The sequence below is a fragment of the Dermochelys coriacea genome, chromosome 6 (genome assembly GCF_009764565.3).
Source record: "Dermochelys coriacea isolate rDerCor1 chromosome 6, rDerCor1.pri.v4, whole genome shotgun sequence".
Classification (NCBI taxonomy): Eukaryota; Metazoa; Chordata; order Testudines; family Dermochelyidae; genus Dermochelys; species Dermochelys coriacea.
Window position 1 is genome coordinate 6,834,049 of NC_050073.1, and position 25,706 is coordinate 6,859,754.

Here is a 25,706-nt window from a genome sequence, read left to right on the forward strand (position 1 = left end):
CTCCCTGCCCCCACCCCGCATGACGCCCACTCCACCAAGTCCAGCTTGGCTCACACCTAGTATTCATTTCTCCCACTGCTGGTCCTGAGCTGCAGAAAGTTCAGCAGCAAACCCCCAGCCCACATGGCTATTTTCTGCTCTAGGTCTGATCTCATCAGTCACCTCTGCTACCTTGTCCACGCACCCAGCCCTCCCTAACCAAGGCCAGCGAGCAGTCACTATCATTTCACACCTCTGGCTCCTTACTAAACCGTCCCTGCACTAGCTTCTTGGTAGTGAAGACTAGATCCAGCACGACTTTCCACTCCCCCGTTGTCCCATCTCACCATCCTTTGCTGCACCCGACCCTGCCCTTGAAACCTCCTGCCTGCTTTTTCCCCAGCTCCTCTATCATCCCCTGGCCCTACTGACCGCCATCCTCGCTCTCACTCTTGCCTACCCCTTGGGCTCTTTTCTCTTCACATACCTACATGTTCTTGTATGCCCCCATCCAAAGGACCCTAGCCTGGACCCTCCTTGCCCTCTCCTTGAAACACATTGGGCAGGCTGCATATAGCCACTGTATAAATGTCCTCATCTCAGACTGTTCTTCAGTCACCACGCCCAGCGTCCACCCTTTCCAGTCCATAGAAACTGCTCTCGCCGCTCTTACTGACTCAGCACCCTTGGGACCTTTCACTATTATAGCCCTCTTCCTCCTGCCACTGCCTGTACCTTGCCATGTTATGTGCACAGAGAACTAAGTGCCTCAGGGCGGGGAGCTTTCATTTGTCTGTAGCACATCAAGTACACCTATGACATTGTATAAACACAAACACAGCTTCTGCAGGCCCAGATGTTCTCTTCTACTGAGATCTGGTCAGTTCCGGTGAAGTGAGGCTGTCAAGGAGCAAGTTATGCCTCCCTTTCCAGCCCATCAGCAAACATTAGACCTGTTTAAGGGCTGCTCTAATTTATAGTGACTTGTCTCTGTGGGGCCTTACGCCAACAGATGGCAACGCAGGCCAGCTGAGAGTTCTCCTCCTCTACTGGCCCATGTTCACTTTGTGCAGCCAGAAGTGGCACAAAGTGGCTAGAACTAAGGAAGCACAAACTGATTGTTTGCTAACCTGTAGAGCTTTGAGTAGAGCAGCATTTGTGAACCGACCAGGCATGAAGAGAGACTCCAAATAAGTTTCCTGTGAAAGAACGAAATGGTAATTCAGAGAAGCATATTTATGCAAAATGATGCAGGCTTCTAATTACAGTTCATCATTCTAGACATCTCTTCTGCAGGAGCCTGCTAACAGGTGGCACTGTAAATTACAGGATACTGGCCTTTCAGTGGTTTATTCTGCAAAAGGACTCTGACAATCTGAAACCCAGCATAGATGATCTAGTCTCTCACAGAATGAGGTAAGTCACCCCCAGAATGAAAAGCAGCCAGACACGCTCTGCAGGGATGAACTCCGCAGCTAACAACCTGAAAGGAGACCGCAAAGAAGTGACTATCTTTCCTGTTCATGGGGGCAGAAGGCAGCACAGCTCCTTAGTGCTGGTAAAACTGAGGGTTTGGTTTCATAGCACCCCTTAGAATTCAGCATCCCCTAGAATTCAACACCCCCTCTTTCCATCCCACCTGTATCGTGTGCAATGAGGAGCAAGGAGCACCTTCAGGCTGCCTTGTCCAATTTCTACTCCCCTTCCCATGGCACTGACAATTCCTGTGCTCCCTTCAGTCCCATTAACGCCTCTCCTCCCAGATCACCTTTCCAGACCTGAGGAATTCACGTCCTTCCTTTCAATCTCCAACTGCCCTAATTCACAGTAAAATCCCTTACTGTATCAAATTCCAACTCACTCTCCCCTCTTCAGAGTTTTATACAGCTCTGCCCTCAGCCTTCTTTTCTACCTCCTCCGGCCTCATTACATCCACTAAGTAGCTTAATGCTTCTGCTTTCACCCCATCCTTAGACCACTCCATTGGATCCTCATTCCTACTCAAGCTGGAAATCCACGTTTGCTCTAGTCTCTCAATCGGCCTTCTTCACAGCTCCTGCCATCAGAAGCAGCCATCCTGTATCCCTCTGCTCACGGACGTCAAGCTGTTTACATATCTCATCTTGAAAGACTTTCTCCCTTGCTTATAACAATTTCTGTTCCTCCTCAACTACTGGTCTTGAGGCCAGTTTAAGTGTTTTACACCACTGTAATGTATGCTATGTGTCTGTTGTCTCATTTAATTCTGTGAAGCTTTAAAGATACCGTTTCTATAAAGGACAACGTACAAAATAAAGTTATATTGCATTCACTGATCTATCCCAACGGTCTTTCTATTTCCGTCTCCTGCAGCAAAAGATAGAAAGGAAGCTAGGGACACAGCCCAAGTTACTTCTGGTTGGTATTGTATTGTCCACTCACCCTAGGGTCTTGGTCATCTCCAATATTCACTTCCTCTTCTGGCAGAGACTGCACAAACACTTGGTTCCACTGGCCTGCGATATTTCTGAGGAAAAAAGAATTTTCGTCAGTCATGTATGCTCAGTCGCGGTGAACACTAAACTCTCTGGTAATCCTAGTCTGAAGTGAGTTTAACTATAGTATTTTCACCAGTAATCAGTGCTGGTCCAGATGGGGCATATGGTAGGATAATCTAAAGCAAGATGACTAATGACTTATGTACAAGTGCTACATCCTGTGACAAAGTCAGTCCGGACGGCTGCAGGAGGGTCTGGGGAAACAGGTATGTTAGCCCTAGAATGCTAAAGGCCCTTTTTCCTACAAGCTGGGAAGGGGTTACTTCAGGTCAATTAGGGACACCCGAATCCAATTAAGGGCTGCCTGAAATCTGTTAAAATCTCTCAGGGTGGTGGTGGGGGACGGGAAGGGAGAAGAGAGGAAAGAAACTGCTGCAAGGCTGGAGGCAGCTGGGAGATAGGCTTCTCCAGTGTGAGAGACTGCACTCCTCCCCATAGGGGAGACACCCAAAACCCAGTGCCTGTTTAGGGGAAGGACTGACACCCCGGGGCCAGTGACAGGACAACACCTGCCCTAATGAGGGGGTCAGGGAAAGGTATTCCCTTTTTGTTTTGCTGCTTTATAGACCTGTTCCCCTTTGTTTGGCAGAAGAGCACTCCTCATAACTGCCCCGAGGCCTACTGGGAAGGCTCTGAGAAACAAACCCCGAAGAGGGAAGACTGACACACTCCAGAGGGGAGGCTGATTTACCCCAGGCCCTGTCCCTGCCAGAGGAGGGAGCACTAAGCCCAGCGAGGCAGAAGGGGTGCCTTGCCACAATCCTTATTTCTGTTTACTCTGCTGTTCAGTTAACCCACGGATTTATCTAGCCAGCTATCTAGATTCTTATCCCAAGCCCATCGTTGTGATATCATGTTGTGCCCTCCCTTTGTTTTACTGACATATGTAGAGATGGGCTGATTCTGAAACTCTGCCCAGTTAATGGCAGATTCATGTGCCTAAAGGGAAGCAGGACACTTGTAAATCATTTTACCCAACTATTTCAGTCAGTCCAGGAGCCCAGATACAGTGTCTACTTGTCCACCTACTTGTCGGGGGGAGGGATAGCTCAGTGGTTTGAGCATTGGCCTGCTAAACCCAGAGGTGTGAGTTCAATCCCTGAGGGGGCCATTTAGGGATCTGGGGCAAAAATTGGGGATTGGTCCTGCTTTGAGCAGGGGTTGGACTAGATGACCTCCTGAAGTCCCTTCCAACCCTGATATTCTATGATTCTACTTGCCAATGAATAAACTAATATCTTTACTCGCTGGTCCTCCAAACAACTCCTACTTGCCCCACATGAATATGTAAAAGTTGGCAAAAAAGTGTGAGGAAGAAGCTGGAAGTGGCATAGATGTTCCCTGTGATCTTCTAATCATGCCAGACCTCCGAGTTCTTAACCCTGCTTTCTTGCTATCATAGCTCTAGCTGCTATAATCAAACAGAGTTAAAAATCTAAACAACCTATGTTACAAGGAGAAAGGAGTGGACAGACGCCATGCGCCATGGGATATTAAGGAAATTAACAAACTGAGCACAAGTCAAGAGGAAAGGAAGCAAGTGGAGGGAAGCAAATGTAGGAATGATTTTAACAAAACAATAATAGTGACCGTTGTAATTACTATCCCACAAGGTTAACCAGTAAAACAGGAGGGAGACCCACTGCTCAAAGTTGATGTATTTCACAATAGTCTGATTCTCATCATCGTGCCACAGTGCCCAGATTTCAGCTGGTGTTAAGGCAAAATCAACAAGCGTCTCCTAGGAGAAAGAGACAGCATGGAGACTTGATTAACATACTGAAAATGCAAGTGATGTTTAAAGTTAACTCTCACTGCGTACAAGTGCATAAGCCAGAGAAAAATGTAACGTTATTTTGTTACATTCACAGGAGCAAACCCAGACCCTGTTTATTCTTACTAAAAGTCCCCAAGCTTATATCTGATTTATGGATCTGTACACTTCTTCCAGTGAGACTCTGCCCACTACTAGTTTTGTATCCCACCCTCCCCCTCCCCAAGGAGTGTAGCATTGGCACTCACCTGAGAGGTGAATAGGGAGGATATGTGATCAAGACTATAGCGGTTACTCTCAGTGCTCACCAGCTGGAAAACACAGAACTGCACACACACAAGGTAAGTCAATGGTTGGAAAAAAGTCACCCTAATTAAAATAAAGATGCTATCAAAGCGACACAGTAAAACTGTTCTACTCAGGTTCTTATCCCATGCCCATCACAGTGTTATCCAAGCCCCTGATACTGAGGTACTTTGTTTTGTATCTTATGATTGAAAGAAATAGTGTCAAGTAGTGCAAGGCAGTGCATACTATACTAAAATGCAACTGCGTCACTCAGAGATGCTGCGCGCGCACACTGACAGCTGTACCACTCCACTCTGAAACCCCAAGCACTCTGATTGGCTAAGAGATCCCAATCTGCACAATGACTGTTTGTTCTAAACTATGTAGTGAAGGTGTAAACTCTCTGAGGCAGGAACCACCTGTTTGTTCCATGTCTGTACAGCGCCTAGCACAATGGGCCCAGGTCCAGGAGCGGAACTCCTCCATGCCAGCACAATGCATATTAATGCAAAATACAGCACTCAACCCAGGAGCTGCCAAAGTTAAAGTGACACATTCACCTAAAAGGCATTTGGTGCACACAATAAGGGACCTGCCAATCCATACTCCCCGAGGGCCACATTCTGCTTGCAATTACAACCGTGAATGAGTGTGCTACGTAAACAGTGAGCACAAAAATAATTTAAAATATACTCATGCTGGGTTCTAGAGTGTTCACAAAAGGAAACTGGTTGACATTGTATATATCTGTTCTCGCAACATATTTAAAAATAAATGCTGCATCCCTGCCTCATTCACCGTGAATTGAATAAGGCAGGGCTCCTACAGAAATTATTGTATAGGAACATTTTTCTGTAGTATCTGGCTGGTGAATCTTGCCCATATGCTCAGGGTTTAGCTGATCGCCATATTTGGGGTCGGGAAGGAATTTTCCTCCAGGGCAGATTGGAGAGGCCCTGGAGGTTTTTTGCCTTCCTCTGTAGCATGGGGCACAGGTCACTTGAGGGAGGATTCTCTGCTCCTTGAAGTCTTTACACCACGATTTGAGGACTTCAATAGCTCAGACATAGGTGAGGTTTTTCGTAGGAGTGGGTGGGTGAGATTCTGTGGCCTGCATTGTGCAGGAGGTCGGACTAGATGATCAGAATGGTCCCTTCTGACCTTAGTATCTATGAATCTAAGGAACATAAGTAAAGACTATCAAGATGCATACACCCCCAGGGCCCAGAGTTAATGCTGTTGGATCATTTACACACTTTTGGCGGCTTTACTTTACAGCCTTAAGGTTTAACTCCCGGGTACTTGGTTGCTGGAAATCACCTAGATGCCTTTTTGTCACAAAGTACTCCCCAGCCCCACCAGAACACCAAATGTGAAACCAGTTTGTGCATTGTTTTATGCATCCTGAGCATGCCATTTGCGATGGTGCTTGGCTCTAAGCACTTAATATGCAAATTCTGCACACTTTCAATAGTTAAACATGGAGTGAACGAAGTAGGGCTTCTTGCTCATCTTAGTTACGCATGTCTGTGCAGCCCTGATTTACACAGCTGGAAAGTAGCTTCCCCACACACAACAGTAGCTCACTAAAACTCCCATCTTGAATTATTTGAAAACCTCCATAACTGGGCTAAATCAAAACCAGCCTCTACAAGACCCTTTGCCCCAAGGTTTATCACTACATCAAACCTCAAATTTCTGCTCCCAATTCGCTTCAGATTTTAAAAAGCAGTGCAAGAATTTGTTATAAGGATAACGTTGCTCCACTCTACCCATTCTCAAAAGCAAATCCCTTTTCCTCTTCCTCCATTTCCCGAACAGCAGACCCACTGGCAGACACCAAACATGGAAAGTTCTACTCCCAAAGCAAAGACGCATGAGCATCTCGCAAAGTGTTTTGGAATGAGAAACACTATTCAGAAGATATTATTCCGTGCAGTGCATGTTAGCAAATGCTCTCTTTGCTATTATGTGCAACCCTATACAAAACTGGGAGCATCCCAATAATTCACTGTCTTTGCCTATAAGAGGAGTCTTGAAGGTTCCAGTCATTTTATACCTGTCCTCGCTTGGGTGCATGCATATAAACACCAAGGTAGAGCCCCAGTGACTGCGAATAGGCCAGCCGCAATCGATGTCCCATTCCAGCAGCGAGCCTCAGGTCCTTATTCACAGGCACGAACTCCAGCAGGTCAGCTACCATCAGACACATTTGGTCCTGCCCAGAACAAAGACAGCAGATAAGCAGCACAAAGGAAAGTTAGGGGCTTCAGCTTTTCCACCTCCTGTCCTTTAATATGCAAGTCCAGCAGCAGTTCCCCACCTTCTCTCGGACCACACCTTATCCTGGACTAGCCCCAGGTGCATTTTTCCCCTTTATTCTCTTCCCCCCCCCATGCCTGTTTTCCTTTTCATTGCTTTCCCCTGTGTGTGTGATTTCTGCTCCCCTAATTTCTCCTTCTGCCTTCTTCCCTTCACTTATATGAAGGCTACAGCTTGCCCTTGTGGGGGCAGCCATGTGACACTTTGGGAGGGAGAGACATGCTCTGGCAGCTGAACTGCCTGTTGTGAATGCAAACACACAAAGCTTGTGCTGCTTGTTGGGCCTGCGGCCCTATGTTTGAGCATTCCTGTAGCCAGGGACTGCCTGGAAGGAATGTGGGTTTCAAGAAACTACCCACTGCTGAACTGACAGAAGCATATTTACAGTGGAGAATCAGAGTGGATCCAGTGTCATGCAGCTTTCTGCGTATGGCTGCTCTTCTCTATCTGGTTCCCCCTTCCTCAGACTAGCTTGGCATCTCCTCAAGGTGGGGAATCCTGCTTTAATAGCTATGTTACATCTTTGTTACATCCTCAAATGCTATTAAGAGATTTCTAGTCTTTTAGACTTGTCTCCCTCGCAGCCTTCTGGAGAGCCACGCATTTAAACACAAGTCTGCACTGATCCGTTCTCCAAGTAAGCTGAAGCAATATGAATGGCCTGTACAACTATCTGAAACACAGTTCATTTGTTTTGCTCTCCTGATCTTGCCTCTGACTGAGCGTGTGCTCTGAAAGACCAGGAGGGGGCCTGCACAGAAAACTACAATCCCATCCCCCCTGAACCATTCAAACTAGCTGAGAGAGTATGTGGGCTCAGGGAATTGGTGCTTGGATATGGTGCTCAGAGTGAGTTGTGTTCAGCAAGCTGGCGCATTCAGTCAAGTTCTCTGGTGGACAAGTAGCCCCTGTTACAAGACGCACTCCTGTTAGTCGTCTCAGGAAAGGGCAAGGACTGAGTTAGCATAGAGATCCAAGTACCTTCCCCCACTAGAAGTGGTCCTAGACACCATGATAAGGCAGTGCAGTAAGCTTGCTAACTTGTTGCCCACACTGTTACCTGTCTGATGTTTGAAGACTTCAGTATGTCTAGAAATCATACAATTTCCAAGTAAAATATTAATAGGAGTCAAGACTTGATCATTTCTTTGTGTTCCCTGAAATCCTGCTACTCAACAAACTCACGGCCAGTCCATGGAGCACCAGTTTAGCTAAGTCTCAGAATCAACAGCCCATCCTCGGTCTCACAGCACCTCAATATCAACTACGTGATGTGACTAGCCCTGAATCAACCCCATCTGCAGAGCAAATCACAACCCAAAACACTCACTCACTTTGTAAGACCACATCCTGAGTTTGTGATCCTGGCAGAGTGCGAACAGGAAGGCATCATGCTCAAGGCAGTGAACAGAGAGGCTGACAGGAAGGTCTGAAGGGCCTTGGTCACCTCTGAAAACACAAGCAGTCATTCAGAAGGATTTCATTAAGTAGTCACTGCACTGAGGGGAAGGAATCTCTGTGCACACAAGACAGACAATGAGCTCCCTGTCACAAGGGGCTTACAGCGTAACAGGTGAATAATTACTCAGATTCAAAGGTCAGAGGGGACTGTTGTGATCATCTAATCTGACCTCTTGGATAACACAGGACAGAGAACTTCCCTGAAATAATGCCTGGAGCAGAGCTTTCAGAAATGCATCCAATCTTGATTTAAAAAAAAATGTCAGTGATGGAGAATCCACCACAACCCTTGGTAAATTGTTCCAATGGTTAATTGCTCCCATTGTTCAAAATTTACACCTTATTTCCAGTCTGAATTTCTAGCTTCAACTTCCAGTCTCTGGATGGTTTTAGGCCTTTCTCTGCTAGATTGAATAACCCACTATTAAATATTTATTCCTTATGTAGGTTCTTAGTCTGCGATCAACGCATCCCTTAAACTTCTCTTTGCTAAGCTAATAGAATGAGCTCCTTGGATCTATCGCTAGAAGGCAGGTTTTCCAGTCACTTAATCATTCTCGTGGCTCTTCTCTGCCCCTCTCCAATATATCAACATCCTTGTTGAAGTGTTGGACACAGGATTCTAGCAGCAGTCACACCAGTGTCAAATACAGAGGTAAAATAACCTCTCTGCTCCTATGTGAGATACCCCTAATTATGCATCCAAGGAGCACATTAGGCCTTTTGGCCACAGAGTTGTACTGAGAGCTCATGTTCAGCTGATTATCAATCCCTCCAAGAAAAAAGATAAAATAAAATAAAATCTATCCTGGGAAGCAATGACTCTGAAAAAGAGTCCCCCATCCTAAGCGTGGCCTACATTCTTTGTTCCTAGACATATACATTTACATTTAGCCATATTAAAACACGCATAATTTGCTTGTACCAAGTTTACCAAGAGATCCAGTTTGCTCTGTATCAGTGACCTGTCCTCTTCATATTTTGGTGTCACTTGAAAACTTTCAGTGATGATTTTCTTCCATTGTTATAAAGTGTTATAGGGTAAAGCCAAGAAGTGATCCCTGAAGGACCCCATTAGAAACACCCCTCTTCGATGATTTCCTGTTTACAGTTACATTTTGATACCTATCAGTTAGCTAGCTTTTAAGCCATTTAATTGTGCCATGTTAATTTTATATCACTGTAGCTTTTTAATCAAAATGTAATGTAATGTGGTCAGACCACGGGGGGCGGGGGGAGGTGAAGAGAGAGAGCAAGCACGCGCAAACTGAGGACAGTAACAAGTTACTTAGAACATTTAACACCTCGCTCCTCAAAGTCACCTGAACTTGCCAATTACCACCCAGTCTCTAACTGTCCCCCTTTGGTGAAGATCACAAGGATGCATGCAGGCAGCATTTTAGCACAACATACATTTCAGGAATCCTTAACATAGGAAAGTTTTACTAATTGTACTGAATCTCCCCATGTGGGGAAACATTTATTCTGACAGCAGGCTGGCTAACCTAGTGAGGAAGGCTTTAAACTAGGTTCACCGGGGGAATGAGACCAAAGCCTTAAGGTAAGTGGGGACGTGGGACACCGGGAAGAAGCACGACCAGGAGAGCGCAAGAGGGGAGGGCTCCTGCCTCATACTACGAAAGCAGGACAAACAGCAAATTATCTCAAGTGCCTATACACAAATGCAAGAAGCCTGGGAAACAAGCAGGGAGAACTGGAAGTCCTGGCACAGTCAAGGAATTATGATGTGATTGGAACAACAGACTTGGTGGGATAACTCACATGACTGGAGTACTGTCATGGATGGATATAAACTGTTCAGGAAGGACAGGCAAGGCAGAAAAGGTGGGGGAGTTGCATTGTATGCAAGAGAGCAGTATGATTGCTCAGAGCTCCAGTATGAAACTGCAGAAAAACCTGAGAGTCTCTGGGTTAAGTTTAGAAGTGTGAGCAACAAGGGTGATGTCATGGTGGGAGTCTGCTATAGACCACCAGAGCAGGGGGATGAGGCTTTCTTCCAGCAACTAATGGAAGTTACTAGATTGCAGGCCCTGGTTCTCATGGGAGACTTAAATCACCCCGATATCTGCTGGGAGAGCAACACAGCGGTGCACAGACAATCCAGGAAGTTTTTGGAAAGCGTAGGGGACAATTTCCTGGTGCAAGTGCTGGAGGAACCAACTAGGGGCAGAGCTTTTCTTGACCTGCTGCTCACAAACAGGGAAGAATTAGTAAGGGAAACAAAAGCGGATGGGAACCTGGGAGGCAGCGACCATGAGATGGTCGAGTTCAGGATCCTGACACGAGGAAGAAAGGAGAGCAGCAGAATACAGACCCTGGACTTCAGAAAAGCAGACTCTGACTCCCTCAGGGAACTGATGGGCAGGATCCCCCCTGGGAGAACATGAGGGGGAAAGGAGTCCAGGAGAGCTGGCTGTATCTTAAAGAATCCTTATTGAGGTTACAGGGACAAACCATCCCGATGTGTAGAAAGAATAGTAAATATGGCAGGTGACCAGCTTGGCTTAACAGTGGAATCCTTGATGATCTTAAATACAAAAAAGAAGCTTACAAGAAGTGGAAGATTGGACAAATGACCAGGGAAGAGTATAAAAATATTGCTCGGGCATGCAGGAGTGAAATCAGGAAGGCCAAATCACACCTGGAGTTGCAGCTAGCAAGAGATGTTAAGAGTAACAAGAAGGGTTTCTTCAGGTATGTTAGCAACAAGAAGAAAGTCAAGGAAAGTGTGGGCCCCTTATTGAATGAGGGTGGCAACCTAGTGACAGAGGATGTGGAAAAAGCTAATGTACTCAATGCTTTTTTTTTTTTTTTTTGCTCTGTCTTCACAAACAAGGTCAGCTCCCAGACTACTGCACTGGGCAGCACAGCATGGGGAGGTGGTGACCAGCCCTCTGTGGAGAAAAAAGTGGTTTGGGACTATTTAGAAAAGTTGGACAAGCACAAGTCCATGGGGCTGGATGCGCTGCATCCGAGAGTGCTAAAGGAATTGGCGGATGTGATTGCAGAGCCATTGGCCGTTATCTTTGAAAACTCATGGTGATCGGGGGAGGTCCTGGATGATTGGAAAAAGGCTAATGTAGTGCCCATCTTTAAAAAAGGCAAGGAGGAGGATCTGGGGAACTACAGGCCAGTGAGCCTCACCTCAGTTCCTGGAAAAATCATGGAGCAGGTCCTCAAGGAATCAATTCTGAAGCACTTAGAGGAGAGGAAAGTGATCAGGAACAGTCAGCATGGATTCACCAAGGGCAAGTCATGCCTGACTAACCTAATTGCCTGCTATGGTGAGATAACTGACTCTGTATATAAGGGAAAAGCAGTGGACGTGTTATTCCTTGACGTTAGCACAGATTTTGATACCGTCTCCCACAGTATTCTTGCCAGCAAGTTAAAGAAGAATGGGCTGGATGAATGGACTATAAAGTGAATAGAAAGCTGGCTAGATCATCAGGCTCAACGGGTAGTGATCAATGGCTCCATGTTTAGTTGGCAGCCGGTATCAAGTGGAGTGACCCCAGGGTCGGTCCTGGGGCCGGTTTTGTTCATTATCGGATCAGGAGTGAGGGAGGATGGCGTGGATTGCACCCTCAGCAAGTTTGCAGATGACACTAAACTGGGAGGAGTGGTAGATACGTTGGAGGGTAGGGATAGAATACAGAGGGAACTAGACAAATTAGAGGATTGGGCCAAAAGAAATCTGATGAGGTTCAACAAGGACAAGTGCAAAGTCCTGCACTTAGGACAGAAGAATCCCATGCACTGCTACAGACTAGGGACCGAGTGGCTAGGCAGCAGTTCTGCAGAAAAGGACCTAGGGGTTACAGTGGACAAGAAGCTGGATACGAGTCAACAGTGTGCCCTTGTTGCCAAGAAGGCTAACCGCATTTTGGGCTGTATAAGTAGGCGCATTGCCATCAGATCGAGGGACATGATCATTCCCCTCTATTCGGCATTGGTGAGCCTCATCTGGAGTAGTGTGTCCAGTTTGGGGCCCCACACTACAAGAAGGAAGTGGAAAAATTGGAAAGAGTCCAGCGGAGGGCAACAAAAATGATTAGGAGGCTGGAGCACATGACTTATGAGGAGAGGCTGAGGGAACTGGGATTATTTAGTCTGCAGAAGAGAAAAATGAGGGGGGATTTGATAGCTGCTTTCCACTACTTGAAAGGGGGTTCCAAAGAGGATGGATCTAGACTGTTCTCAGTGGTACCTGGTGACAGAACAAGAAGCAATGGTCTCAAGTTGCAGTGGGGGAGGTTTAGGTTGGATATTAGGAAAAACTTTCATTAGGAGGGTGGTGAAGCACTGGAATGGGTTACTTAGGGAGAGGGTGGATTCTCCTTCCATCCCAAGCTGGGATGATTTAGTTGGGGATTGGTCCTGCTTTGAGCAGGGGCTTGGACTAGATGACCTCCCGAGGTCCCTTGAAACCCCGATATTCTATGAAAGTGTTATTTACTCCTTCATATAAATACAAGAACTAGGGGTCACCCAGTTAAATTAATAGACAGCAGGTTTAAAACAATCATAAGGAAGTATTTCTTCACACAGCATACAGTCACCCTGTGGAACTCGTTGCTTGGGGATGTTGTGAAGGCCAAAACTATAAATGGTTCAAAAAAAAGAATGAGAAGTTCATGGAGAATAGGTCCATCAGTAGCTAGTGCATGTCCCTAAGCCTCTGACTGCCAGAAGCTGGGACTGGACAACAGGGGATGGATCACTTGAAATTGCCCTGTTCTGTTCATTCCCTTTGAAGCATCTGGCAGTGGCCACTGTCGGAAGACAGGCTCCTGGGCTAGATCGATCATTGGTCTGACCCAGAATGGAGAGTTATGTTCTTATGAAAGTCAAGGCAGGAGGAAGCATTTTGAACTGGTCAGATCCATATTGGCTCCCTAAATTATGGAGAGCTTCCCAACGGTTGTCAAAGTAATCTGAGGTGTTACTGGACTCGTTCCCGCTTTCAGATGCCCATAGAGTAGCAGCGGCTAGGAACACCTTGTCTTGTCTTCAGCTACCCAAGAGATTTCACCTATTATGCACAAATACGGACCACGGTGATCCATGCATCGGTCACCAGTAGATTTCTGGGAAGAGAGCATACTCGGAATTTTTAATCTGCACTGGCTGCCTGCCCACTCCTGGGTAAAAGTCCAAAGGCCAGTTACTAAATGTAACATGTTCATGGAGATCTCAGCCACGCAGACCCAGAGGCAGCACAGTAAAATGGACAAAGCCAGCTCCTCACTCCGGAGCCCAATTTTGTCACCGTGCCTTGCTGCGTGTCCTACAGCAAGGTCCTCACCTCTTTTTAAAAGTGCTATTTACATGCTGAGCATTACTCCTGAAGTGAGCTTGTCTACCTTTGACTTTATCTGAATACAATCCACGTGCTTCCATACAGAGGGTTAAAAGAGACAATCCTATGTGTCACATGACAACACTAACCTGATAGCAGTTGGCATCCAACCTGTAAGCAAACGTTGCATCACAGAGCTCTGCTTCAACTCCACAACTGAAACTATCCCTGAAAAAAAATGGAAATGAAACTGCTGAGCAATGTGCAGAATATCATTTGTTGCTTCAATGGGCCTGAATGATCTCATGCATTTTGGGAGTAAGATTACAATAAGCACCCAAGACAAAAATCAAAATCAACGGAAGCCCAAAACTGAAATAGGAAGGCATGCTGCAGGTCAGGACCGAGAGGCACAGACAAAGTCAAATCGGGGAGTGTGAAGCCTGTACTCTATATCTGGATCCCGACCAGTATTAATCTAATCATGGTCCTCCTTCACTATGTATCACCTTCTATACCAGAATGAAATGGCTGTTTTTGCATAGGCAGGACAATTGGTGAAGGTGTGAGAAACACTAGCACATGCTTTATAAATACATACTCATGGTTACATACTCTACTCCCAACTCTTACCATGTACATCATGAGGAGGTAGCTTGAGGACAAATATTCCTCCTGAAGAAGACGGCAGAGCAAAGAGAGCCTCCCCATCACTGCTAAGCCAAGCCGCTGAAGCAGTGGAATTAGAGGCCAGTCCAGGAATGGAGGGGATCATGTGATAGTTTGAAGGGTCCCTAAAATTAACTTTTCCAATATCTGTAAATACAGACTGCATCTGACCCTCTGTTATCAGCTCCTGTTAGAGAGAGAGGGAAAAAAAAAAAAAAAAAAAAGAAGAGTCCAGGTCCCAAGAACACACAGAACTGTTAAGACTAGAGATATAAAAATGGAACTGCCAGAGGAATGACAAACGCATGATCTCCACTACTCCTGGCTTTTATTTACTGAGAAAAGATCTTTTGATGCAAATTCTCTGGTCACCTAAATTTGGTTATTTTTAGCTGGGAAGGGATGACCATTTAAGAGTGGATCTAGAAATGTAAGTGGATTAGATAATTGATTTATTGGTGGACCTACTCTCCCTCCCAGGTACGTGCCAAGATCTTGATAACACTACCACATTCCTGCACAAGTGCTTTGCATTCCACAAAATAACTGGAGGGTTGCACACTTCATGGCTTATGTAGGCCCAGCTATACACCTAGCTGGGCCCCTCACCCTGACTCTGGCCATGCCCAGCTGGGCGGGCCTGTCCATGGCTAGAGTTGGAAGGCAAGAGACGCACTAACCCTAACCCAAATGTCACGCTTAACTCTGAAGTCACTGCCTCACACCACTGTATCCAGAGTGACCCTGCTCCCCTGCCACAGGCTTCTGTGAAGTGACTATCACCCCTGCATCATGAGTGATCAACTGTGGATTTTATTGAAAATTGGGCTTTTCCAGTTTTCTGTTTTCACCAACATTAATAGGGTTCTGCCCTTTGATGTCTAGGGCACCTCCAGAATTTTTGGAATTGATCATATGCAGTTTTCAAAAATTATCAAATTTCAGCCTGAAATAACGCAGACATTTTTATCAGTGAGCGTAACTAACCATTGGAACAATTTACCAAGCTTGTGGTGTATTCTCCATCACTGGCAATTTTTAAATCAAGATTGGATGTTTTTCTAAAAGTTCTGCTCTAGGAATTATTTTGGGGAAGTTCTCTGGCCTGTGTTATCCAGAAGGTCAGACAAAATGACTATAATAGGCCCTTCTGGTCTCTGAGTATAGCATATGGCCTCACTTCACTTGGCCAGTGATCTGGGATCGTTTGGTTCGGGAACTAAGAATGTGTGTCATATCTGTAAAGGAGTCTCAACCAGAAAAATTTGGGAATCAGTTGCACAAGTGACTATAAACATGGAGTCTTTGGGATCTAAAGAGAGACACCCTGAGCTTGCACTCCTGCTCTACATCTCTTGAAATGGTAATGGTCACAGATTTCAAGCAACTTAGGCCCCAGTGTTCAAGTTCCCATGGATCTAGATGCCTAGCTCCCTAGAAGCCTCTGAAAATCCTAATCTTAGTATTCAAAAAGCTAATTAGCAGAGACATATATTTCATATGTACATGCAATATTCAGTGTAGTATGTGCACCACTATTTCAGCAGGTTTGTATACTAAAAGATGCTCTAAACTAGTTTTTAAAAATCCAAAAAATGCTAGGTGGAGAACCTACAGGTTTCAGATCACTTTCCATCAAAGCTTGTTCCAATGATCCATGCCACAGCAATGTCTATGCCAAGACCAATCTTTGATTTTAAAAGATAATTCAAGTAAACTAGCTACAAACTATTTTCTTGAAACAAGTACACAATTATTTCCACCCAGACTACTTACACTCCTGTACATGCGAGCAGGGTGTGGCAGAACCAGACGATGCACAGTCTGATTGGTCACAATCAAGATGACAACGAGATTCTGTGTCTCACACACATGTACTCCTCCGGGTAAGAGGCTACAATTCTGGATTTTGAGCCGAATGGCATTATTCAGGAGGTTTATATCCAGAGACTCCTCCACCAGCTCCAAAGTGTCTCCAGAAGTGGTCCTGAAAAAATAAAAAAAGCTTTTTATGTTGACGATTGTGAGGCCTCTCAGGTCAGCAGTGATCAGCACAACACAGGTTTAGACTGACAGGGCAGGTCTACACTGGAGTGGCACCAGTGTAGCGCTGCAGTGAAGACGCTACCTACCCAACAGGAGGGCTTCTCCAATTCACATAGATACTCCACCTCCCAGGGAGGCGGTAGCTAGGTTGATGGGAGTTAGTGTAGGATCTACTACAGGAGTAGGGTCAGTTTAACTGCATTGCTCAGAGATATGGATCCGTCACACCCCTGAGCAACATAGTTATACTGACCTAATTTCCTAGTGTCAACCTGGCCATAGGCTCTGCAGCAGGCAGACAAAGGTATCCTGTTACAGGGAGCCATGGGCTTGTTCCCGGTAACTATTACTCAGGACCTCCATGCAGCACTTCATCCCATTCAGAAAGGCCCTTGGGCACACGCTCCAATCCAATCCACTGACTTTAAAGGGACGCCTTGCACTGAACTGGCATCTCACCACCCGCGCACGCACACACCGCCGTAGCTCACGAAAGCTTACGCTCTAATAAATTCGTTAGTCTCTGAAGGGCCACAAGTCCTCCTTTTCTTTTTGCGAATACAGACTAACACGGCTGCTACTCTGAAACACACAGACACACACACACCCCCACACCCCCCGCAGGGGAAGAGCAGCCTGAGACCCCTGCCTCCCGCTAGCCCAGGGGGCGATACCTGCCCAGCGGCAGTACTCGCCATGGGGCAGGCAATACACAGGCCAGGGCAGAGGCAACATGGGGTGCGCCTGGCAGAGTCCCCGATACCCAGGCGCTCCCCCCCCCCCCGCCCACACGTACCAGTGGATGAAGCGGTTCCTGGTGACCGACACCAGCTGGGCGCTCTCCTGGTAGCAGAACCCGCCAGCGCCGTCGGCGTAGCGCCCGGCTCCGGGGCCCACGCTGGCACCTGCGGGGAAGGGAAGGGGTGAGCGTGGGCAAGGCGGGGAGGCGCAGCCCTCCGGGCCAGGTGCCGCAAGGGCGGGCTGGTGGCAGGGGCAGCCCGAGGGGGCGTGCCGCGGGAGCGGTGGGGGACAGGCGGGGTGTCCCGGAGGCCAGGCAGAGGCGGGGGGGGGGGGTCCCGGGGGCGGGGAGAGGAGTCCCGGGGGCGGGGCTAGGCGGGGAGGGGTCCCGGTACCTGGCGGGCTCAGCGCGAGCTCCCGGAGCCGGCGGCGCGGGCCGCGCTCGGCCCCGCTCAGCTCCAGGCAGCTCCGCCCGGCCAGCGCCGCCGCCATTTTCCCTTCCCGCGCGCCGCGCCGCGCCGCGCGGCCCCACGGGAAGCCGGGGACGGGACCGAGGCGCAAGGGGGCGGGGCCCCCCGAGAACTCCGCGGGGCCCGCCGGCGCGTTCGGCCAATGGCGCGCGGCGTCCCCCGGCCGCAGCCGCGCCCCGCCGCCCCCCACGTGGTTGCCCCGCCGTCGTCCCCTCCTCAGCCCCGCCCGCCGCACAGTCCCCGGCCCAGCGCGGGCACGTGGGCCGGCCCCGCCGGGGCCAACTGTGGCGGGGTGAAGCTTTGATCGAGGGGCCAGAGGAAGATTTTTCGCACCCCGTAGCAATAAATGGGGCGGATGCGTGACTACAAAGCTGCTCGCAGTCTGGTCAACACCCAGCGGGGGGCCTGCGGTCGCCTATTGACTTACAGCGGGGAGGCGACAGGCAGAGGCACGAAGGGTCAAGTGCCCCCCAGCTCTGGCTGCCAGCGACCCCCACGGGCACACACACAGGAAAGGGGGGAGAGCACGGTCCAGGCTGGGGGCGGGGTGGGGAGGAGACACGTGTCCTACCCATCACCTTATAATGTGGGGCTGGGGGCACTAGTCATTTATCCTGCAAAATCGCTGGCTGAAGCGCAGTTAAGATTGCCAACTTTCTAATTACAAAAAGAAAAGGAGGACTTGTGGCATTTTGGAGACTAACGCATGTATTTGAGCATAAGCTTTCGTGAGCTACAGATGAAGTGAGCTGTAGCTCGCGAAAGCTTATGCTCAAATAAATGCGTTAGTCTTTAAGGTGCCACAAGTCCTCCTTTTCTTTTTGCGAATACAGACTAACACGGCTGCTACTCTGAAACCTTTCCAATTACATAAAGCGGAGCACCCTTGTCCCGCCCCTTCTCTGAGGCCCCAGCCCCCAGTCAAAACATCTCCCCCTCCCTCACTCACTTTCACTGGGCAGGGGCCAGGGGTTGGGGTGTGGGCTCCAGGGTGGGGCTGAGGATGAGGGGTTTGGGGTGCGAGAGGGGGCTCTGAGCTGGAGCTGAGGGGTTTGGAGTGTGGGAGCAGGCTCAGGACTGGGGGTTGGGGTGTGGGAGGGGGCGTGGGGTCCAGGCTCCAGGAGGGAGTTTGGGTGCGGGAAGGGGATCAGGGCTTGGGTTGGGGTGAAGGAGGGGGTGCAGGCTCCAAGAGGGAGGTTGGATATGGGAGGGGACTCAGTGCTAGGGCAAGGCATTGGGGTGCGGGATCTGGAAGAGAATTAGGGTGTGGGATGGGGTTCCCACTTGGGGACGGGTGTTGGGGTGCAAGCTCCAGCCAGAGCTTACCTCAGGCAGCTCCTGATTGGCGGCACAGTGGGGCTAAGGCAGGCTCCCTGCCTACCTTGGCTCTCCGCAGCTCCCGGAAGCAGCCGTCATGTCCAGCCCAACTCCTAGGTGCAGGGGTGGCAGGTGGCTCCATGCCAGTGGGAGCTGCAGAGCCGGCGCTCGGGTCAGGGGCAGCACACAGAGTTTTCCTGATCGGCCCTGCACCTAGGGGCTGCAGGTACATGCCAGCAGCTTCTGGGAACCACGCGGAGCCAGAGCAGGCAGGGAGCCTGCCTTAGCCCTGTTGCACTGCTGACCGGACTTTTAATGGTCCGGTCAGCAGTGCTGACCAGAGCCGCCAGGGTCCCTTTTCGACCGGGCATTCCCCAAGCACAATTGAGTGAGCTCTCCTGGGCAGCCAAGGCCTCTAACTGAGGTAATGCAGGGTTTTCCCCAGACACCTCAATACTATGTGATTAAGCCCCTTTGTTTTCAGTTTAAACTGATTTTTACCAAAAAATTCTCAGGTTTTACAACAAGTATTATTCTTTTTTTTATTTTATTTTCATCCTGCTTTTGTATCGTTCAAATATATATAAAAAAATAACTTGTTTGACTAGGAAAATACAATATATGGCATGAGCTATATGTATTATACCAGGGGTCTCAAACACACAGCCCACGGGGTTATTTTCTGCAGCCCACCAGCTCCCCGCGGCACCCCCGCGCCCCTAGCATTTACCTAGAGCGGCTCCGGCCCGGGGCGCACCAGGGGCAGGGCAGGCTCCCTCCCTGCCTGCCCTGCCCCTGCGTCACTCCGAGGCCAGGACCTGGGGGGGGCCCGACCCCCTTCCCTGAGCCCCCTGTTGCACCCCAACCCCCTGCACTGAGCCCCTTGCCACACCCCGCACACCTCCTGCACCCCAACCCCCTGCCCTGAGCCACCTGCTGCACCCTGCCCCCTGCCCTCCAACCACTTGCCCTGAACCCCCAGCTGCATCCTGCACCCCCTGGGGGGCAGGGAGGGGGTGGAGTTGGAGTGGGGATTTCAGGAAAGGGGTTGGAAGAGGCGGGGCCTCACAGAAGGGGTGGAGTGGGGGTGGGGCCAGGGCAGCCGGGGGGTGGTCAGTGTTGCAGCCCTCTGGCTAATATACTAGTCCTCATGTGGCCCTCGTGGTCATTTGAGTTCGAGACCCCTGTCTTACACTAATACATTAGTCTGTGTGTATATGCAAAGCTGCCTGTTGAAGCAAGGCTATGTATTAGTCTAGAAGATACAATAAACAAAGAGGCACACATGCAAGCTCTGAAGTGCGTGCACATCTGAACATACTGATGAATCTCACGTCCACCACGTACACATTTCAAGCTGTTAGCAGATAACGGTTTAAAGAATTGACACACACTAAAATGGGAAGAAAACGAAGATCTGTATCAGAACATGTTTCAGAACACAAGTAATTATTCAAAAATTTAAAAAAAACAAAAACTGAAGAAAAGGATGAAGTTGAGTGTATGCGCTGCAAATAGTGTGGCCCAATTATTAAATGTATTTATAGGCTAATAGTTCCAAGTCTTCAGTAGTAAACTGTTTATTCAAATAAAAAGTTTTATTTGGGGATTAGAGAGAGATTGTTTTCTTAAACTCAGAAGTGGCCTTGGGTTTTGAGTTCTGTTTTAATTCTTCAGCAAATCACATTGATGAACAGAATTCAGAGCATTAAGCTAGTGAATACTTTTTTACTCTGTCTTTCCATCCACCAATATAAACCCCGATATTTATCCAAGAAAATTATAAATAGTTTTTTGCACTGATTTTCACCTGTTTTTGTTGTTGTGGTAATAAACACCAATAAATTCCTGGGGAAAATTAAATAAAATAATTAGGGCTCATCAAGCAATTAAAAAAATGAATCGTGATTAATTGCACGATTAATCATGTGATTAGTCACACTGTTAAACAAAAATAGAATACTATTTAAATATTTTTGGATGTTTTCTACATTTTCAAATATATTGATTTCAATTACAGAACAGAATACAAAGTGTACAGTGCTCACTTTCTATTTATTTTTGATTACAAGTATTTGTGTAATGCCAGCAGGCAGGATTGAACCTGGGACTTCTGGAGCTTAGTGCATGAGCCTCTACCGCAGGGGTCAGCAACCTTTCAGAAGTGGTGTGCCGAGTCTTCATTTATTCACTCTAATTTAAGGTTTCGCGTGCCAGTAATACATTTTAACGTTTTTAGAAGGTCTCTCTTTATAAGTCTTTATTATATAACTAAACTGTTGTTGTATGTAAAGTAAACAAGGTTTTTAAAATGTTTAAGAAGCTTCATTTAAAATTAAATTAAAATGCAGATCTTATCAGTTTAGTGCAGTGGTTCTTAACCTGGGGTGCATGCACCCCCTGGGGGTAAGAGATGCCCTTTCGGGGGTGCGAGACATGCAAGATTTTTTTAGAAGGTAAATCATCAAAAACACAAATTAAGCACAGGCATATAAGTACAACCACTTTGTTTCATCAAACCTATGTATTTATTAACATTATACATTTTGTAACAATTACTGTAATATACAAAGCTAATGGTAGTGTAATTTTTGATAAGGGCTGCAGAGCTCTGGGCCCAGGCCAGGAGCAGAGCCCTGGGCTGGCTGCCAGTATCCCAAGCCAGCAGGAGGGCTGAGCAGAGCCCGAGGCCCAGACCCCAGCTGGCAGGGGGCCAGGAGCCGGGCAGCTGGAACCCCAGACCAGCAGCGAGGTGAGCAAGGCCAGCGGCTGGGACCCTGGCTGGCGAGGAGCTGGCGGCTGGAACCCCAGACTGTCAGTGGGCTGTGCCGGGCCAGCGGACAGAACCCCAGACAGGCAGCGGGCTGTTCCGTTCACCCAGGCAGGCAGCGGGCTGAGCGGGGCCAGCGGCTGGGACCCCGGCTGGCAGCAGCATGCCAGTCCAAATCGGCTCGCGTGCTGCAGGTTGCCGACCCCTGTTCTACCGCATGAGCTAAAAGGCAACTGGCTGGTAGCTAAGGCTGTAGATCAAACTCATTAATCTCTCTCTGTAAGTGGTCTCGGTGCCACTAGATGGGACACAACACCCACCCAGAAGGTGTGTGGGTTACATTCGCACTGTAAAAAAACAAAAGAAATAGTATTTTTCAAATCACTTAATACAAGTACTGTAGTGCAATTTCTTTATCATGAAAGTTGAACTTACAAATGTCGAATTATGTACAAAAAAACCTGCATTCAAAAATAAAACAACATAAAATTTTAGATCCTGCAAGTCCACTCAGTCCTACTTCTTGTTCAGGCAATCACTCAGACAAACAAGTTTGTTTACATTTGTAGAAGATAATGCTGTGCACTTCTTGTTTACAATGTCACCTGAAAGTGAGAACAGGCATTCGCATGGCACTGTTGTAGCTGGCATCACAAGATATTTATGTGCCAGGTGCTCTAAAGATTCATATGTCCCTCCATGCTTCAACCACCATTCCAGAGGACATGCATCCATGCTAATGACAGGTTCTGCTTGATTACAATCCAAAGCAGTGCAGATTGATGCATGTTCATTTTCATTATCTGAGTCAGATGCTGCCAGCAGAAGGTTGATTTTTTTTTTTTTTTTTGGTGGTGGTTTGGGTTCTGTTGTTTCCACATTGGAGTGTTGCTCTTTTAAGACTTCTGAAAGCATACTCCACATTTCGTCCTTCTCAGATTTTGGAAGGCACTTCAGATTCTTAAACCTTGGGTCGAGTGCTGTAGCTATGTTTAGAAATCTCATATTGGTACCTTCTTTGTGTTTTGTGAAATCTGCAGTGAAAGTGTTCTTAAAATGAACAACATGTGCTGGGTCATCATCCGAGACTGCTATAACATGATATATATGGCAGAATGCGGGTAAAACAGAGCAGGGGACATACAATTCTCCTCCAAAGAATTCAGTCACAAATTGAACTAACGCATTATTTTTTTAAAGAGCATCATCAGCATGAAAGCATGTCCTCTGGAATGGTAGCTGAAGCATGAAGGGGCATACAAATGTTTGCATAAATACTTTGCAATGCCAGCTACAAAAGTGCCATGAAAATGCCTGTTCTCACTTTCTGGTGACATTGTAAATAAGAAGCAGGCAGCATTATCTCCTGTAAATGTAAACACACTTGTTTGTCTTAGCAATTGGCTGAACAAGAAGTAGGACTGAGTGGACTTTGTTTTGTCTTTATGTAATAAAAAAATCTACATTTGTAAGTTGCACTTTCATGGCAAAGAGATTGCACTACAGTACTAGTATGAGGTGAATTGAAAAATACTATTTATTTTGTTTATCACTTTTACAGTTCAAATATTGGTAATAAAAAATAATATACACTTTGATTTCAATTACAACACAGAATACAATTATCAATGAAGATGCAGAAAAACATCCAAAATGTGTAATAAATATCAATTGGTATTCTATTGTTTAACAGTGCGATTAAAACTGCGATGAATCGCGATTAATTTTTTTGAGTTAATCGTGTGAGTTAACTGTGATTAATCGACAGCCCTAAAAATAAACATTGAAAACATAGGGCCCTATCTGTGGTCTACAGAGAAGGGACAGCTGTAGCTGCCGCTGCATCACTGCCCCAATTCTGAGAGCCTCTCAACTCTTGCATGGAGCTCTGACACTTCAGTTCCACTCGTGAAGCTGTATCTCTCTCCTGAAATAGAAAAGGGGACAAAAGAAACTCTAGCTTACGGTGCTGAGACAGTAGTACAGATCATGGGAATAAAGTGAGAGAAGTGCCTGGATCCCCTTTCTAAAGATAGCTGAAGAGCAGTGAATGGGCTGGATGTGGAGGAAAAGCTAATGATTTGAGTTGGGTTGGACGAAAACAGTGCAAGCGAAGCCTTCAGCCAACCTAGGGCTGTGATCTTCACAAGCTCTGCAAGGTTGGGTGGGCATGCTCAGTGCAAGGGCAAGCCCCCTGTAGAGCAGTGTGCTGCCAGACTTACTAAGTAGCACTTACTCTGGAGCATTAATACTAAAGAGTCCAGAGGTGACTTACTAAAACAATAATGGCTTAATTCAGAAGCTTATTTCCATTAGCTAGTGGAAGTGGTGTGCCCTGTATACTGGCTGTCAAGAAACTCAGCCAATGAATAAGGAAAGAGGAACATGACCTTATCAGAATGACACTTGTTGGGTAATCAATCTTACCAAGGGGAGGACAATTATCTATTAAAAAGAGAAGGAGTACTTGTGGCACCTTAGAGACTAACAAATTTATTAGAGCATAAGCTTTCGTGAGTACAGCTCACTTCATCGGATGCAGCTCACTAAAGCTTATGCTCTAATAAATTTGTTAGTCTCTAAGGTGCCACAAGTACTCCTTTTCTTTTTGCGAATACAGACTAACACGGCTGCTACTCTGAAACCTGTAATTATCTATTAGTAAGGCTTCCTGCAACCTGCAGCCTGCAACTTCCGTGACTTCCTGCAACTGCCGTGACTCCTGCAGCAGCCAGTGTGGCTGACCCAGGGCCGCCTGAGCAGGGCTGTGGAGGCTGGAGAGGCAACGGGCCCCCCGCCCCCTTGGCAGCTACACATTAGCCTTTCTGGAGGCTTCTTGTTCTATTTAGACCTTGTTTACTCTTTAGGCCTAAAATCAGGCTCTGAGCCCAGTATAAAATCTCACGCTCTCCTTGTTTGTTTTTGATTCAATAACATTTGCATTCATGTCACCATTGGCCTGGGCTGTAATTTCCCAAGCATATCCAGTCCCATTAGACTCTGCAGATGCCTTCAATTGTGTTCCACAGATAGCTAGTATCTGGCTGACATTGGATGCGTCTACCATTACTTCCACTAAGTACGTTACTAGACCAAAACATGCCTTTTCCTTCCCTCATAAAGGATTTCCTCTGTTTTAAGGAGCACAGTTTGCCAGGATTGAACCCACAACCTGTGAAACTGAAAGCCTCGGCTCTGTTAGCTCATGAGGAGCAGACTCATAAATCTCTTTGTGGTGAAGCGACTAGAAGGGGCCAGACAGCCACACTGTACAATATGGGTTACATGTTCATTACCACACAGATGTTCTGACAATATCAAAGGACCATGGCCAGCTGGCATCAATCAGCAGAGCGTCAGGATCCTTCACTCCATAGCTACAGCTGGCAGATACCAGATACAGTCACCATTCTCAGAGTTTAAAATCTTAACTCCGGGTTGATGGTCAATTATCAATGTATATCTTCCCCCGTACAAGTATTTGTGAAATGTTAATAACCCAGATGTTATATCTAAGGCTAAAACTGGGCAGAATTCCTCTCTTTGTCAGGGCACATGAAGCATAAACTTTACAGGGAGGCACACTGAGGCGCAGATCCACAAAAGCCCTGCAATGGAAGTTAGGAGCCTAAATACCTCTGTGGATCTGGGCCTGAAACAGGAGTGGATAGAGGTATAAAACCCAAAGATAGACAGACTGGACTTCTCCCTGCCACCTGGAATCAATGCCACAGGGCAGGTGTCACCAGCCAAAATTACAAATACAGCAGGGTCAAAATGCACCTCTCATTCTTGTTAGCTGCATCCAATGTTGGGGGTTTTTTTTGTTTTTTTTTTTTGGTGTTCCTGTTTCCATTAGCATTTTCTGGCAGTTCACTCAGGGGTTAGAGCAGAGAAGCGTGACATGAATTTTCCATTGTCGTTTACTGCTGCCAGGCAAGGTCACAGATCGGTGACTCTGAATGTATTGATAATGCTTGTTTTACCTGTTTAACTGGGTAAATTCCTCTAG

The 25,706-nt window shown here is 47.2% G+C and overlaps 1 protein-coding gene across 2 annotated transcripts in view; it reads right to left on the bottom strand.

Moving 5' to 3' along the window:
- NUP160 (nucleoporin 160) overlaps nt 1–17,690 on the bottom strand; it is a 55,946-nt gene extending 38,256 nt beyond the window's left edge. For both annotated transcript variants that reach the window (XM_038406829.2, XM_038406828.2), the window contains exons 1-11: nt 17,533–17,690; nt 17,196–17,304; nt 16,130–16,340; nt 14,318–14,540; nt 13,834–13,912; nt 8,235–8,349; nt 6,638–6,796; nt 4,539–4,616; nt 4,160–4,257; nt 2,401–2,485; nt 1,110–1,178 (exon numbers count right to left, since the gene is read on the bottom strand). In XM_038406829.2, the coding sequence (XP_038262757.1) occupies nt 1,110–1,178; nt 2,401–2,485; nt 4,160–4,257; nt 4,539–4,616; nt 6,638–6,796; nt 8,235–8,349; nt 13,834–13,912; nt 14,318–14,540; nt 16,130–16,340; nt 17,196–17,304; nt 17,533–17,629 (1,323 nt within the window). In that variant the 5' untranslated portion in view covers nt 17,630–17,690. The remainder of the gene's footprint in view (nt 1–1,109; nt 1,179–2,400; nt 2,486–4,159; nt 4,258–4,538; nt 4,617–6,637; nt 6,797–8,234; nt 8,350–13,833; nt 13,913–14,317; nt 14,541–16,129; nt 16,341–17,195; nt 17,305–17,532) is intronic.
- Nucleotides 17,691–25,706: the final 8,016 nt, after the last annotated feature.